At 40.9% G+C, this 17,761-nt stretch overlaps 1 protein-coding gene across 4 annotated transcripts in view; it reads left to right on the plus strand.

Annotated features, from left to right (window-relative positions):
* SYK (spleen associated tyrosine kinase) overlaps nucleotides 1-17,761 on the plus strand; it is a 145,800-nt gene that overhangs the window by 106,834 nt on the left and 21,205 nt on the right. For 2 of the 4 annotated variants that reach the window (XM_033928910.1, XM_033928919.1), the window contains exons 7-8: nucleotides 13,354-13,422; nucleotides 16,151-16,244. In XM_033928910.1, the coding sequence (XP_033784801.1) occupies nucleotides 13,354-13,422; nucleotides 16,151-16,244 (163 nt within the window). Of the gene's footprint in view, nucleotides 1-6,991; nucleotides 7,028-13,353; nucleotides 13,423-16,150; nucleotides 16,245-17,761 lie in introns of all 4 variants that reach the window. The other 2 variants (XM_033928929.1, XM_033928933.1) reach the window with 2 other exon arrangements.

The raw sequence follows: 17,761 nt of genomic DNA on the forward strand, positions 1-17,761 counted from the left end.
GAGGTATTCTTTTTTGTTCTTATTTCATTGCACTTTATTTATTCCTGAGGAGAAGGGTTTTATTCTGAATGTGTTCTTGAATGCTACTCCCAAAGTTGGGTGGTTTTCCTGGCATGCCGGACCAATCAGTCTGCTGGCCTGGGGTGTTGGGGAGACCGCACACAGTACTATTTTCATTCTGAAGGCAGTTACCATTTTGTGCTCTTGTCTATCCTGGGTAGGGTTGGGAACCTGGGATGGCTTTGTAGAAACAATCTTAGTTAGACCATATTTCGACTTCATAGATTCCCTATGTCTCTAACGAATACATTGCAGATCATGTCCTGGAATGTATCGGGCATAACTTCCCCTGTTAAAAGAACAAAAATCCTAAATCAGCTTAAACATCATAAAGTAGATATAGTTTGTTTGCAAGAAACTCGTTTGACAGAGCATGAACATGCTAAACTGGAAAGGTCTTAGGTGGGGGCTGTATATGCGGCCTCTTCTCCCCAGAAATGGGCGGGGATGGCAATTTTAATTCATAAATCTTTGCCTTATAAGGTATGCCTTGTGGAGAAAGACCCACAAGGGCGGTTTTTATTACTCCATATAACTGTTGGCACTTATTCTTTTCACTTGCTAAATGTATATGCACCCAATGTATATGATCACACTTTTTTTCAACATATTACTGCTCTATTGTTGGAACGCGTGGCTGATCCGGTATTTCTTGCAGGAGATTTTAACCAGGTACTTGATCCAAGATGTGACCGGTCTGGTTCGGGGACTCCCACTGTGGGGACGAACATGCGGGGTATTCCCTACTTGTGTGTGGCTCTGGATTTGGTTGATCCTTAGTGCTTGCTTCATACTACCGAACGAGATTACATACATAGATCCCGTGCACATGGTACACTTTCTAGAATAGATTATATACTTGTCACTAGCTCTTCTTTTCTTAATATTGATGCAGCTACAATAGGACCCTCAGTCATTTCAGACCATTCCTTGATTTGGGTAGATGTTCATGTTGGTTTTGGCATTTTCCTAGTTACTTGGTTCAGGATGAACATTTTAGGACTTTTTTTCTGCAAAAGTGGGAAAACTTCTTGGAATTTAATGATCAACATCTAACGGAACCGGAGCTATTTTGGAATACAGCTAAAGTAGTCTTACGAGGGAATTGTATTGCCTACATTATCGCTCGAAATCGTCGGTTGTCTAGAGGAATTATACGCTTGGAACGAGAATTGGCAGTCGCAAAACATCAATATACTGCCTATCCAACCTCAGTGAATAAGGAAAATTTAATATCTATAGAGACAACACTTATATACATGAGCGTACCATGAAGATCTTATTTTACCAGAAGTTCAAATACCATCGCTATGGTAACCGTTCGGGGAAATTATTAGCTTATTTGACCAAACGAGCGAAAGGACCGAGGTTTGTTTTTGGTCTTAAGGATGAAAGGGGGACTATATGTTGTGACCAAGCGGACTCTGCGCTGCCTTGGTCATGTTGTTTTCCTGTCTTTCCACCAGGGGGAGCCCGGGGACTTAGGTGCTCTGCAGGTGTAGCTATCTAGGTCGCCACCAGGGGGAGCCCAAGGGCTGAGGTAATTCCTGCTGACTTGGCTAGTGCAGGGTGTGGTCTTTACTAGAAAAGACAGCCAGCTGAGAGATGGGAGGTAATTCAGGGGAAGGATCAGGTCTCTCCCAGCAGGACTTCTCAAGACCTGGCAGAGGTAAAGGCAGTTCAACCTATGCTGGTAACTGGACGCTGGAAAAGTTTGGGATTTGAATGCTGTGAAGAAAGCCACATTGTGGGTGGTGAATAAGAGAGCCTTCCTGAGAAGTTTAATAAGGACCTGCAATCATAAGAACATAAGAACATAAGAACATAAGAAGTTGCCTCCGCTGAGTCAGACCATAGGTCCATCCTGCTCAGCGGTCCGCACCCGCGGCGGCCCATCAGGCCCATTGCCTGAGCAATGGTCTATACCTTTCTATACCCCCCAATCCCTTTTTCTTCTAGGAATCTATCCAAACCTTCTTTGAAACCATTTAATGTTTTCTTGTCTACAACAGCCTCCATGCATGCAAGCGCGTTCCATGCATCCACCACCCTCTGAGTGAAAAAGAACTTCCTAGCGTTTGTTCTAAACCTGTCCCCTTTCAATTTCTCCGAGTGCCCCCTTGTACTTGTGGCGCCCCTTAATTTGAAAAATCTGCCCCTGTCTACTTTTTCTATGCCCTTCAGGATCTTGAAGGTTTCTATCATGTCTCCTCTAAGTCTCCGCTTTTCCAGTGAGAAAAGTCCCAACTGCTTCAATCTGTCGGTATATGGGAGATTTTCCATTCCCTTTATCAGTTTAGTCGCTCTTCTCTGTACTCCCTCAAGTACCGCCATGTCTTTCTTGAGGTACGGCGACCAGTACTGGACACAGTACTCCAGATGCGGCCGTACCATTGCACGATACAGCGGCATGATGACTTCCTTCGTCCTGGTCGTAATACCCTTCTTAATGATACCCAGCATTCTGTTTGCTTTCCTAGAGGCTGTGGCGCATTGCGCCGATGCCTTCAGTGTTGCGTCTACCATCACTCCCAGGTCTCTCTCCAGGTTACTGACCCCTAGTGATGTTCCCCCCATTTTGTATGTGAACATCGGGTTCTTTTTCCCCACGTGCATGACCTTGCATTTCCCCACGTTGAAGCTCATCTGCCACTTTTCGGCCCACTTTTCCAGCTGCGTTAGATCCTTTTGGAGATCCTCGCAGTCTTCCTTGGTTTGAGCCCTGCTGTATAGTTTGGTGTCATCTGCAAATTTAATGACTTCACACTTAGTTCCCGCCTCTAGATCATTTATGTAGATATTGAACAAGAGCGGTCCCAGCACCGACCCTTGCGGAACTCCGCTCGTGACCCCTTTCCAGTCTGAGTAGTGTCCCTTTACGCCAACCCTCTGCTTCCTGTTTGCCAGCCAGTTTTTGATCCATCGGTGGACCTCCCCTTGTACCCCGTGGTTCCATATCTTTTTAAGCAGTCTCTCGTGTGGCACCTTGTCGAAGGCTTTTTGGAAGTCAAGGTAAATGATGTCTATAGATTCCCCTTTATCCACCTAGCTGTTCACTCCCTCAAAGAAGTACAATAAGTTTGTGAGGCATGACCTACCCTTACAGAAGCCATGTTGACTCGGTTTTAGCTGCCCATTTTTTTCGATGTGTTCACAGATGCTGTCTTTAATCAGTGCCTCCATCATCTTTCCCGGGACTGAGGTCAGGCTCACCGGCCTGTAGTTTCCCGGGTCCCCCCTTGCGCCCTTCTTGAAGATGGGCGTGACATTTGCTATTTTCCAATCCTCCGGGATCTCTCCGGTTTTTAAGGATAGGTTGCATATCTGTCGAAGTGGCTCCGCTATTACATCTTTTAGTTCCTTGAGTACCCTTGGGTGAATGCCATCCGGACCCGGCGATTTGTCGCTCTTTAGTCTGTCAATCTGCTTGAGTACATCCTCTTGGCTTACCTCTAAATCGACCAGCTTATCGTCTTGGTCTCCTATTACGATCTCCTCGGGTTCTGGAATGGTGGTTATATTCTCCATCGTGAAGACTGACGTGAAGAACTCATTTAACCTGTCAGCTATCTCTTTCTCTTCTTTTACAACTCCCTTTCTGTCTCCATCGTCCAATGGTCCCACTTCTTCTCTCGCCGGTTGCTTCCCCTTGACGTATCTGAAGAACGACTTGAAGTTTGTTGCTTCCTTTGCCAGTCTCTCTTCGTATTCTCTTTTTGCTTTTCTAACCACTCGGTGACACTCTTTCTGGTGTTCTTTGTGTCCTTTTTGGTTCTCCTCTGTTTGGTCTTTTTTCCATTTTCTGAACGATGCTTTCTTGTCGCTTATCGCCTTCTTCACTGCACTTGTTATCCACACGGGGTTTTTTGTTCTATTTTTTTTGCACCCTTTTCTGAACTTGGGGATGCATATGCTTTGTGCTTTGTGCACAGTCTCCTTGAATAAGGTCCAGGCTTTTTCTACGGATTCCGTCTTCCCTATGTTGCCTTTGAGCTTCTTTCCCACCATTTTTCTCATGGCATCATAATTTCCTTTTTTGAAGTTGAGTGCCGTCGTTGTGGTTCTTTTCCCCTTTGATGATCCAATTTCAAGCCTGCACTGGATCATGTTGTGATCGCTGTTACCTAGTGGGGGTAATACCGCCACCTCCTTTGCTGTCCCCCCTAGTCCGTTGAAGATTAGGTCAAGAGTGGCATCGCCCCTTGTTGGTTCCAGTGAGTTTGTGTTTTGGATGCTGTTGGTTTTGTTTTGCTTTGTTGGGACTTCCTTGTTTGAGCACTGCAATGTTTTGTGTTTAATCACCTGAAGCTTGGAGCTCTCTTTTTTGGGGGTGAAGTTTGTTAAGATCCTGGGAAGGGATTTTGGATAGCTACTTTAAAAGCTATTAATGTAAGACAAACCTGGAGACACTCCTAATTGACCCAGCAGTGTTACCTGAATCTGCTGGAGGCTTCAGGGGAAGGACTATGAGTAGTGCTATGAACTGAGCCTAGCATTTTGGGTTTTTTTTGGTAAAAGTTTATCCTGCCGGGAAGCAGGCCTAGAGCACAGTATGTTTGTTGGTCCGGAGGAGAGCCAGTGCTCATGAACTGAACTTTCTTGTTGAGTTGAAAAGAAGAAAACTGATCTTCACTTTTCTTTGAGCCATCTGTTTTTGGTTTTTTGTTTGCTTCTGAACAAGAATCAGTGGCTGTTGTTTGTTGATGCCATGTCTGACTTTATTTATTCACATCAAGGTTTGTGTGGGGGACGCTCAAGACACCAAAATTGGCTCGCAACTAACAAACCAAAATGGGGTGAATATAGTAGGAATTTCTACAGTAGGAATTTTGGCAAATTTGGAGTGTATTGTTGTTGTTGTTGTGACTTTATTTATTGACAATTAAAAGTTATACCTATATTTTGATGGAACCACAGTAGCAGTGGATTGGGGTTTTTTTTGTTCCTGGTTTTCTTTGGATTAGTCCGGTCCTGCAGGGTGACTCCGATCCAGGTCACACGCTATTTGTCCCAGCCAGTACCCCAGGGTTGCCATAATGTCACAAAACGGATCAAATAGCAAATATATTCTTAGACTATTTTCAGAAATTTTATGAACAAAGAGACCGAGGTGGAGGTCCACTCTTGAGAGATTATTTGGAGGATGTTTCCCTCTTTTCACCGTGTCTACCCACAGCTTATCACCCCTTTCCCTCACCCCTCCATTATCTTACTATTTTCTTCCCCCTTTATTTATCTCCTCCTTCCACCCAGTATGTGTTCTTTCCCCACTTCCATTCAGCATCTGCTCTCCCCTCTCAACTGACATCCATCTGCCTTCTGCTCTCTCTCCCTTCTTCTCACTTCCATCATCTGTCCCCTTCTCTCTCTCATCTCCTCCATTCCATCATCTGCCCCTTCTCTCTCTCTCTCCCTCCCCCCCAACTTCCATCATCTGCCCCCCTTCCCCTCACCTTTGCGGGTCACTTTCTTTCCCCTGAGGGTGGCTCATGTCAGAGGGGAAGCTTTGCCTGAGCAGAACCGCTTGCAAGGAACAGTGGAACTTACTTGATTGATGTCGATGCTGGGGCCCGTTGCTGTTTGAAGGAAAAAAAAAGAGACCTGCAAAGGCGAGAGGAAGGGAGACCTCCAGGAAGCTGCTCTTTACCTTCCTTCAGCGGCCCAAGAGTCCAGACCAACAGCGTCAGCTCTGTGTACTTTTAACTTCGGCACAGAGCTGCCCCTAAGAGGTAGTTTAGCACGGTTTCATGAGGCAGCCTCGGGGCCTTTGCTAGGCCAGCCCACTTCAATGATGCGATGTGGGCCAGCCTAGCAAAGGCCCCGAGACTGCCTCATAAAACCGCGATAAACTACTGCTTAGGGGTAGCTCTGTGCTGAAGTTAAAAACACACAGAGCTGCCGCTGCTGGTCTGGAGGTGCAGAGACAAGGCAGGAGGCAAACGCGGTGGAAGGCAGGAGTCCCGGCGAAGGCAGGAGTCCCGGCACAGCGACTGCAACAGGAAGTTGCAAGTCAGCTGACGCCGGCCTTTCGTTGCGGCGGGGACCGAATCCTTCACGGACCGGCAAGATTTTTTTGCGGACCGTCACCGGTACGCGGACCGGCGGTTGAAGAACTGTGGTTTAAGTCACAACATCCAAGTTCCATCGATCCCAGCCTGTATAACTTTTGGTTGTACATGCTGTATGACTAAATCTAAGCCGGCCCACGTCCCGCCCAACTCCTGCCCTCAACACTCCTCCCGAAACGCCCCGTTTAGCTTTGGTCATTCAGCGGCACTATGAAGGCCTAGGTCGTTTAGAAATACGTCCAAAACCCGTTTTTAGTATCGGCACTTGGACGTATTTGAGAAATGTTCATCCAAGTGCTGACTTAGGCCAGTTTTTGGATGTTTTTCTCTTTCGATTATGAGCCCCTAAGCATCTATCTACTAGGGGCCTCTTTCATGAGACTGATTAGCGCGGGCCACTATGGTAACTGTCCCGAAGCCCATAGGGGTTTAAAGGACTTCGGGGCTTTTCCACATGGTAGCCACTAGTGCAGCTTTGTAAAAGTAGAAGAAGAAATCATGATGCCCCTTTTTTGTGAGTGTGTGATTTATACGAGAGTGGTAGTTAAGGCTTCTACTCTGTGCTCACGTATTAATTATTATTATTTTTTTTAGCAACATTAACAATGACCATTAATTCAAAAAATGGGGGGAAAAAAAGACCATTTTTACTACTGGGGTAAAAATGGTTTTAGCACGCAGGAAAGACCTGCTCTAAGGGCATGTAAAGGCCACTTATTTATTTATTTTTTTTTATTGCAGCATAGTAAAAGGACCCCAAAGTTTGATTTTCTTTAACATCAGGAAGTATATGCATGTCTTTTGCTTGCCTGTGACTGTGTTACTCTTTTTTAGAGTTTGCTTAAATTTGTTTACATTTTCAGATGTCATCAAAAGGAGAAACATGCAAATATTTAAATGTAATTAAGACCATTTATTTCTATTCCTTGTTCTATGCCTTTTTTCTATGCCTTCACTGTCTGCATCAGGGCAGGGTTTGTTTGATTTCTACCATAACGGCTTGTTTGCATGTGTTCGGCAAAATGGTACTCCAGCGAAACATGCATGTCAGCATTGGGTTTGGCAACAAACTAACAAACAGCAATTTAAGATAAGTGCACAGCATATAAGTTTTAAAATAATATCGCAAAAAAGTAAAGAAGTGGTGTTATGTGTATATAAAAAATTGAGGTCGATGAGGAAGCTTGCAGCCATAAGAAAACATTCTTATTGGGTAAAATTCCCCTAAGAGAGCTGCTTCAGATGGCTTCTAAAAGGAGCAAGTGATCCATTCTTTGTGGGTATTGAATAGAAAGAAAGAGAGTAAAGATATATATGTTTGAATAGACAAGGTTATATGAATGGCCAGATGTATGCATTTTCTAGAAACTGATATACAAGGCAACATGACTGGCAGTGTTTGATTGTGGTTGTTGGCTATACTGTTTTTCTGCCAGTACAATCACCCACATTAAAAGGTTTTATCAAATAAAATACTCAGCATGCATCATAGCCCTTTTGAATTTGCTTCTGCTATGTCTGCTATATGGATGCACTATAATTGTTTATTTTGTGTTTTGTTTTTTATAAATCTTTATTCATTTTAAAACATACACAAATTAAAGTGCATACAGAAATACAACAATTGGCACCAAATAACAGCACTTATTACTAACAAATAATAACATAGACATCTTTCCCTCCCCTCTCTCCTAACCCGGATGTGTATAAAACTCAATAAAATATAAGGCTTGGACTATTAATTGGACACAAAATTTGCTAATGGGCCCCAAATCTCATTGAAGTTTTTACCATGACCCTTTAGTTCCAAATTCATACGTTCGTATCGATAACATAAGCACAGGGATTCCCACCAAAAGATGTGATTCAGTCTATCACAATTCTTCCAGTTTTTTTGTGATCATTTCTATAGCAATCCCAGTCATTACAAAAAGTAATCTATTCTTAGCTGCAGAAATTGGAGACTTGGGTTGTAATATAGTTCTAAAGAGCACCATATCATATGATAAAGGAATGGAAGTTTCCAGGATCCTATTAATTTTCTCCCAGATAGACTTCCAGAAGCCTAATATTAAGGGACAAAGATACAATATGTGATCCAGCATGTGTCAAGATGACAGTACCAGCATCTATTAGACTTTGAACTATCTAATTTTTGCAAATGAACAGGGGGTCCATAAAAATTCTATGTAACAGAAAAAAACACGTCTGTCTCATAGATGCTGACGCTATACATCTCATCCTCCAAGACTAAATCTGTGGCCATTGAGTAGCAGAAATCTCTTGCTTTACCTCAATGCTTCAAATATCCCTTAAGCTCGTTTTTGGTTTCTTATTCAAATATTCCGAAATTAATTTATACCACTTGGCGGCCTGATGCCCTAGGAAATCTGTCTGGAAGCATAGGCCCAGCGAGCTATACTGATATTTTAAATTTCACCACTCAGGGAACCCTTTCTGAATGGCCTGCTTCAACTGCAACCACTTATATACTTGAGACTTTGAAATACCGAATGTTTGTTGCAGTCGTGAAAAATCAAGTAGTTTCCCATTTGATTATACATCATCCAAAGTATGTATGCCAGCCTGCAGCCAATGCTGCCAGAGGATCTTAGACTCGCCAATTTGAATCTTGGAGTTCATCCATAAGGACTAACGTGGATTGTTGCACTGGTACAGGTGTTAGATTATTAACACATTTTAAAGTTTTCCATGTATCCAAAAGAATGCAATTATCCTTATAAATCCTTGGCAATTTAATACTCAATATGTGACACAATCTTAGAGGGGACATGAGTTGATGTTCTAAGATCAGCCAGTCTGGAAGGTGCTCCAAGACTTCAGGAAGGATCCAATACATACTCTGCCGCAGTATGAAAGCTTGATGGTATCTATAAAAATTTGGAAAATTTGCCCCGCCCACTTTAATTGTTTTTTGCAAAGATACTAGGGCAATTCTAGCAGTTTTACCCAGCTATACTGTTTTTTCTGCCAGTACAATCACCCACATTATAAGGATTTATCAAATAGAATACTCAGCATGCATTATAGCCCTTTTGAATTTGCCTCTGCTATATAGATGCACTATAATTGTTCATTTTGAAGTATACAATGTTTATATCCCAGATTTTCATTCTACAAATAAAAGCCACTAGTAGAGAAATACCTTTGGTATATAGTTTTGATTCAGGAAAATGTTATGTGCTTAAAGAACGCACACTGCATCAACTAAACAGATAAAACCATATCATTAGTGTTCATAACACTGATTTATGTGCATTAAAAATGTTTGCATGCATTTGGTAAATTTTAAACGTAATTTCTAAAATGAACAAAAAACAGCCAAAAATCAACCAAAACCTTTCAAAATAATCTAAAAATTCATTAAAAATGTTTTCCATGCACACTTCTAGACACTGGGGTTTTGAATGATGCACTGCTCCAATTACATTCAAACTGAACTGTTGTTAACTGGAGAAACTGGAATTTCATTTCATTTTTTGGGGGGCACAATAAAAACTTTGCATTTCTAGAAACAAAAGCTTATAAATCAAGTATTCTACAAAGGTAGAATGGAGGAAAGAGAGAAAAAAAGCTATGTAATGTGTGAAAGAAAAAAATGCTGGCTACCAAAACCAAAATTCCAACTTCTAAATACCAGAAGATTATATTGGATACAAATATCAGTATGGGTGCACCTAAATTTTAACATGTAAATGCTGATTTATGCTAGTATTCTATAACTATTCTTTAAGCCCGTTACATTAATGGGTGCTAGAATATATGTCTGTCTGTGTTTCTTTTTTTCTGTCTCTCTCCCTCCCACTGTCTCTCTCTCTCTCCCTGGCCCCTTTTCTCTGTCTTTCTGTCCCTCTCCCTGCCCTTGTGTCTTTCTTCCTTTCTTTCTGTCTCCCTCCCTCCTGCTGTCTGTCTGTCTGCCATTTTTTCCCTGCATTTCCCTGTGCAGCAGCAACAGCATTTCCCTCCTCCCCCCCACTTCCCTGTGCAGCAGCAGCAGCGGTATTTCCCTTCCCCTCCAGGTCCCTGTGCAGCAGTAGCAGCATTTTCCCCACCCCCACTCTTACCACGATGTGGCCTGCGCCTTTTGGCCCCTCCCCCTTCCCTTCCCGCGGTCTAGCCTTATCCAAGGGCCCCCCTTCCCTTATTGCGTTCCTCACAGGCAGGCCCAGCTTCTCCCTGCATGTTACCTTTTTTTTCATTCTGTTGCCCTCCCTCGCGTGGCTGCCTGCCTGCTTGCCTGCCTGGTCCCATTGAGCAGCTCGCGGCTGGAGTCTTTTTTGTTGGCGCTTCCATGCCCGCCCCGCGGTCTGGCCTGCTCCGGTGAAACTTTTTTTTTTTAAGTTTAAAGGTGTCGCGGCGGCTCCTCTCAATCCCCGCCAGCGTTGGAAGCCTTCTCCGACGCTGGTGCAGCTCGTGATAGGAGCCGACACCGTGATTTTGTGGAGAGCAGGGAGTTCAGCGCTGGCGGCCACTCCTGCCAGCGAGTGTTGGTAGGTGCTGTAAGGCTGGGGACTCGCGCATGCGCACTCCTGCCCCCACAGACCTACTGATCATGATTCAGAGATCACGGAACACGCAGGTAAGAGTGCGCATGCGCGTCTAGAGTTTTATTATATTAGATGGAATCTGGGTGTGCAGATACCATTATACTGTATAAGTCACACTCTATGCATTGCATTTTGGAGCCTACATTTTGGTGCACTTTATAGAATTGACCTCTATTTTGTGCATCACTCCTTCCATGCTGGTAGGAAGGGGCTCTCTGACTGAGCATCCTAATCAGAGTGACAGGAACCACCAATTTATACTGAATGGCAGCAGATAGTCCTAACATCCTTTTTATTAACAATACAATTGTTCTCCTCTGGTACTGACTTTCCCCTTTATTTAGCCCCATATCCTGGAAGTTCATAGAGATATTTTATGTATGGTTCAGCATTAAAGCATAAAGAAAAAAGTCCTTGTAAAAACAAATGTGTAATTATTCCCTGTATAGTATTCATGAAAAATATATTGGCTGTGGGCAATCGTTCATTTTAACTAATTACAAACATTTCAGCTCATGCTCACTGAGTCTAACAAAAATGAACATGTTTCAGTAGGCAAATATAAAATGAATGGCTTTTATAATTTTGCAGGCAAGAGAGGGTATTTGTGGAAAAGTGCTCATTATTTCCTTAAGAATATAAGTATGCTGTTCCACCACCCATAAAAAAAGAAAAAATTAGGAGGGCTGCTTCCAAGTGAGTGAACAGTGATAAAATGAATATCCATGAGAAGTGACAGCAATTAATATTCCATTAAATTTACATGTAGATGTTGGGATTCCTCAAATAATAAGCAGAAAGGAAACTGATGATCTTTGGGGGAAAAAAAGTTAAGAGAACAAATACTGAATTGCATATTCCTAAAATCCCTTCGTGTCCACACTACCACACCCCACACCTTTCTCTACACTTAACATAGATTCAACTTGCATATGCCTGATTTCATGGAATACAAAATATGTACTGTATTATTATATAATTTAATAACCAAACATTAAAGTTTTTCATACTGTGCTCCAGACCTATTATCTGGCCTAAATCAAATATCAGAGGCATCACTGAAATCATAAATTCTCTCTCTCCTTCTCTGAGTCACACACAATATAAACAGTGAGATCCATACTGGAAAAAAAAAGTTATGTGATGAGCAATAATACCAACCAGTTATTTTGTTTTAATTTGTAGCACTTTTATGGATAACTCTGACCATTTAAACCATTTTTTATTTTAAATTTGGGTGGGATTTGGAACACAGTAATATTCAGTCAGTAAATGGAACAGCATATTCACCACAACTGTGTTACAAAAGTAGCAGACATAATTTTAAAAGGTTTAAATTATCTGTTTAAGGAAATGTGTATTTTTCCCAATTCTATTTAAATGGATAAGGTTGCTGAAAAACTGCATTTGACTACGTGTATATGTATTTAATACAATGCTTCTGAAAAAACAACCTCTTTGTTGCTATCCCCAAGAGTACCGAAATTCCATCACAACCTGTCAAACCCCAAAATTCTGAACAATACAATAATCTCAATGTTTGAAATCTCCTTGTTTGTTGATCTCTAATTAATATGATCAATAAAACTATGAGCTAAAATGAGCAAAATAGCCATTGTCTATGAATCAAACTAGCCCAAATTGCTTAACCAGGGTTGTGATCTGGATCCTGGTTTTACACTATTGTATTTCTGACTTCCTTGCATTATCTCCTAAGAAAACCAAGGCTAGAAGTCCATGCATACAGTTAGGTAAAACCAGAACTGGATTAGCGTGTTCTGAGAATCTGGAGTCAGCTTGCAATTCTATATCCTTCTTCCGTAGCAATTACCTAGTCCAGTGTGCTCATTTGACCTTGAAAGATTAGCATGTTTATTCAACAGAATACTTTGCAGAGTATAGATTATTGTAAAAACTGATTTATCGCTGACGCTGTTATTTCTTTCGGACTTGCAATTTTGAAAACATATCAAAACCTATTGTAAGCTTTATAAAATGTATTTCTCAGATTTGTTTTTTGTGGTAAACTTTAATTCATTTTTTCTACATACAGTTCATACATAAGTATGGGGTCCTTTCATTAAGCTACGGTAAGTGCTAGCCTGTGCTTACCACACCTTAAAAGGGTATACTGTATGACACACTCAAGCATCCTGCAAGAAGTCTGAGATCTGCACGTGCCAACAGCCCACTAACAAATATATATATTTTTTTTTTTTCCACAGAGGAGTCATGTTGGGGATGGAGTAGCCATTTCTTTGCTGGTCAGTTAGCACAGCTGCATTACCATGCACTGATTAGCGCAGGATTAGCATGTGAGCTTTTAACATCTTCAAAACAGGAGGTGTTAAATGCTCATGGGCTTATTTACTGTAATGCCCGCAAGCTAATTGAAACATTAGCATTTGGCCATTAATTGAAAGCATGGAAAACTGGTTATTTTTTCCATTGTGATTGAAATGGCCTTAGTGTGCAGAAAAAAAACTTCTGTAAGGGTGTGTTAAGGCCATGTTCTACGGCAGCTTAGTCTTTTATAAGCAGGCAGCTCATGGATACTCTTCCAAAAGTAAAGAATTGTCTGAGGCACATAATTGCAAGGTACCAACAAATAATTTCCTGGCACATTGACTTTTTCTTTTTGATATTATGATTTCTAGAGTTTATCAACAGGTGGATTTTTCTCAAGAATCAAATCCTCCAGCTTTCCAAAGCCTGGCAGCAAAAAGGTGCCTTATATGCATAGTATTTGCAGGTTTTTAAGTGAGTGGTAGGAATTGCCTAGTTTTGACTCACCTAATTTTTTTTTTTTTTTTTTTTTTGCTGTTGTTGGTTTGTTTTTGTTTCTTGCATGGCTTTACTAAGTGTGTGATTGGCTACTAACACTCTTGGAATTTTATGAGCTTTTTGCTTCCCTTCAACTTTTCATTTTACAAAATAATGGAGCTGAATTTATAAGGATTAGGTGCCATTTATATTTATGAAAAGCTGATTTATGTAAACCAGCAAACAGTAGTGATTTTTGAAAAGCTACTACAGTAAACCCCCGCAAATTTGTGGTTCATGAATCACGGACTCAGTAATTTGTGGTATTTTCTGACCGCCGCTTCCTTATACTAAAATCATGGTTACACCAATCAGGAGCTGCTTTAATACGCTATCTGGCGGGTCAAAGCAGCTCCTGATTGACGTAGCCTGACTTTAGAAACAGGAGGAGATGGTCGAAGCATACCGTGAGTGATTTTCTGCACCCATCGGCGCCCTAACTGCCCTGTCCTGCCTTTTGACAGGCGAAAAATCATATTTTTCAAAATTCACAGGGGTTCCTGGAACGGAACCCCTGCGAATTTCGGGGGAGTACTGTACATATACATGAAAGGGCAGCACACAGAAATTTTAATGGTGTGTTCTCTGCATATTGCTTGGATGGTTTGTGAAAATATTTGTGTATCCCATAGTTTTTGTACAAAAATTTAAAAATATCACTTCAAAACAAAAGCACCACACAAGCCAAGAAAGCTATCTTATTACTTAAGCAAAAGAAAAGCCTCAGACAAACGGAGAGGTGTACCCACATTCTTCCACCAAAGCATCATAGGCAAAAAACGTTCGTACAAGTTTAAAGTTAATGGTAAAATCCACTGAACACAAACAGGCCAGGCCGACAATCCACTGCTTCAGGGCCTTATCGCCAAATCCAGGCTATCAGTACACAGATCCTAACTGCTGTAAAGAAATTGTGTTGATTTTTGTCATGACAACAATGAAGGCCCTGCCTTTTGCTGCCACACTGAAAACTGCTGAATACAGATAATGCCTCATTGATCTCTGCATTATTTTCATGTTTTTTTTTCTTTATTTTATTTAAATACCTCTCTAATTGTCGTGGATCCCTATATTTAAGGCCTTGAGCATTTTGACCCTGATTCTATAAAGTCCACCTAAAGTTAGGCACCAATATCAGCACCTAACTTAATTGATAAGGGGTTAAGGTACTGAGCATTTATGCCACCAGTGCAGATTTAAACTGGAGATATACCATTTGATTTATCCAGTTCCGCTATACATATAATCAACAGTAAAATAAATACAATGATATGGCCACTGCTATTTAACCCGCCAGCCTGGTCAGTTAAATAACACTTAGCTGGCTATGCGCAAATATTCAGTGGGAGATGGATGCTGAATATTAGCCCTTGAAGGTTAGTCCGGTCGCTGGCTATGTCATGCAACATTGCCAGATAATGCCAAAATTCATTGGCTGACAAGCTAAGTTGAGCAGCCAGAGCGATTCGCATAAATATCATGTCAATCTTTGGCCACTATAACTTAGCCAGTTAGCCAATGAATATAGGCTTAACCAGCTATGTTTTTAGTGGCCAAAACATCTGGAAATTCAATGCTAGTTTAGGTGCAGTGTTAACCTAAATGTGTAACTTGAAATTAAAAAATATAACTAGAGGCAAATAGCAGCTGATATTGCCGATGTCTGGATAATTCATCGTTTCACTTTCACTCTGTCCTCCCTCAACTCCTTCGTTATACGAATGTACTTTTGGCTCTATATTATTCATGAAACAGCTAAAAATCCACAGATAGGATTCCAGTGAGCATAATTTCTTTTGAATATCAGACCCACATCTGTATTATCTCTTATTATAACCCACTTGAAACTTTGGGCTCCTTTTACAAATGCTAAAATGCCACGCGTGCTAGCCACTACCGCCTCCTCTTGAGTGGGCAGTAGTTTTTCAGCTAGCGCGCGCTATAGCGCACGCTAATCCAGTGCGTGCGCTAAAAACGCTAACGCACCTTTGTAAAAGGAGCCCTTTGTGGCTAAGTGGATTATAAATATGGAAATTAAATTAAGACATCTAGGGTGGGAGGGAGGGAGGAGGAAAGCATTATTATTTATTAAAATAGGTGTTTTTATTTTTATTGGTGAAAGGGAGGGGGGGAGAAAATGATTGTTTTCAAAATGTTTGTATATTTAAAGTGCTTTTCCTGATTCGTTTATGTTTAAATTCTTTGTAATACACTGTTAATATTTGAAAAATAATAAAGATTTAAAAAAAAAATAATAATAATAAAAGACAATTTTTTTCAACTAGTATGTTCTTAGCTCATGAATGACCTCCAGAGAACCAGAACCAACTGGAAAAGAAAACAAATGTGCACCTGAAACATCTCTGGAAATGAATACACTATATATAATTTCATATTCTAAAAAAAAAAAAAGTGTGCACAAGCAACTGAAACAAGTTCTGTCTTGAAAACTGCTCTCTGATATTGCTTCTGCAGCTTTTGCTTGTAGCTTTACTAAAGAATCATCAAAAGAGTTTTTCTGGCTTTACTCTCTTTATCATTCTATACTTTAAACCTTTCCTACATCAATACAACATGATATATTAGTGAAATCTATCTGTAAACTGATATAATTGGTCTGTGTTGCTCCAGGTATCTGCTGTTACTATTCCTCGGGTTGACAGTTTTCCAAGTATATATTCTCGTGCACCTATTGTAGGCGTGTCTTCAAGAGGAGCAGAATCAGGTAAGCAAAATATATCATCGGGTGGATTTTCTAAGATGTAGAGAAGGCAACGACCTAGGAACAGCCCCCCCCCCCCCCCCAAATATCCATATTGCTGAAAGTGGTGGTCTTGTAGTGCTCTGAAGTTATTTTAGGCCAGCCAGCTTGGGCTACCTTATAGCTTAAGGAGATATAACTTGATGGAGGGATTTGAGGCCTCCCTCTGAAATTTCTGCCCTCTGTGGACTATTGTGCACAGACCTGCCAAGTCTCCCGCTGAACACTGTCCTATCCCCTCCATGGCAACTTGCTTAAATGAGCACCGGGGCTAATTATTTGCATTATGCCTTGTCTGCTATGCAATTAATACATGGTAGCAAACTGTAGGGTTATTTTACTAAGCTGCTCTATGCACTAACGTGTGCTTAATTCATCAAAAAATGGTTTACCACAGGACAAACTGTGGCATCCCTTGGTAATTTTTGGATTATGTGTGCAAATAATGTGCCAACTAAATAAAATTTATTTTTTAGCACTGGGGGGCGGATCAGGAAGTAGAGTGGGCGTGTTCTTTGCTAATCATTTATTGCATCTACATTGCTACACAGTAACTGATTAGCGCTTGCATAGTGCGTGTATCCTGTACACCTACATAATGGGTTGGTAATAGGGACTCATGCACTAATGGTCATGTGCTAATAGAGAAAAAAAACTCTGAAAAAAACTGTCAAAATGTCATATAACAAAACAAAAAGGCATTGATAGTGCCCAATATTAGATTCTCTAAAAATTTTTCCGTCTCTTTATTATTTTTTTCTCAGAATTTTTCACTGACCGTTTGTGCATATTCATTATTTGTGGCAACTGAGACCAAATGATGTATGGGGCAGAGCTTATTTAGGCTTAAAACCTGGTGCTGGTCTGCCGGGGGTCAAAAAAAGTTACTCGATATACACCTAGGCCCGTACGAGGTGTTTCACATTTATTAATTAATTTATTATTTCTATTCGGTCCTGTGAATATTCTTTGAGAATCTAATATTGGGCACTGTCAATGCCTTTTTGTTTTGCTAATAGAGAAAATACATAAATTGACCATTTTACCTTGGCAGTAAAAATGACCTTAGTGCGTGAAAATGACTCATGTAAGGACATGCTAAGACCACTTTTTACTGTAGTTTGGTTAAAAGGCCCCTTTGTTCTATGTGTCCTGGCAGCCATCTCAAAAATGCTTTAAACACCCCCAATGGTTAATGCAAAGTTTTTTAAAATAATGCTCATTAACTGTTGTAGATAAAAAGGGCTAGGTGCAAAACCTTATGCACTTTAGTACACATTAATTATTAGCAAATGACTCACTTATGATGTGCTTTATTTTTATTCGGAAACATATTAGAAACATTTTCTATGGCGCTGAAGCAAATTACTGTGAAACTGAAAGATGTCATTGAGCAAATTGATAAACTAAAGAGTAACAAATCACAATAACTGGAGAATATTCACTGCAGCATTCTAAAAGAGTTGAAAATGTGAAATTGC

Source organism: Geotrypetes seraphini, chromosome 1, assembly GCF_902459505.1.
Source record: "Geotrypetes seraphini chromosome 1, aGeoSer1.1, whole genome shotgun sequence".
Lineage (NCBI taxonomy): Eukaryota > Metazoa > Chordata > Amphibia > Gymnophiona > Dermophiidae > Geotrypetes > Geotrypetes seraphini.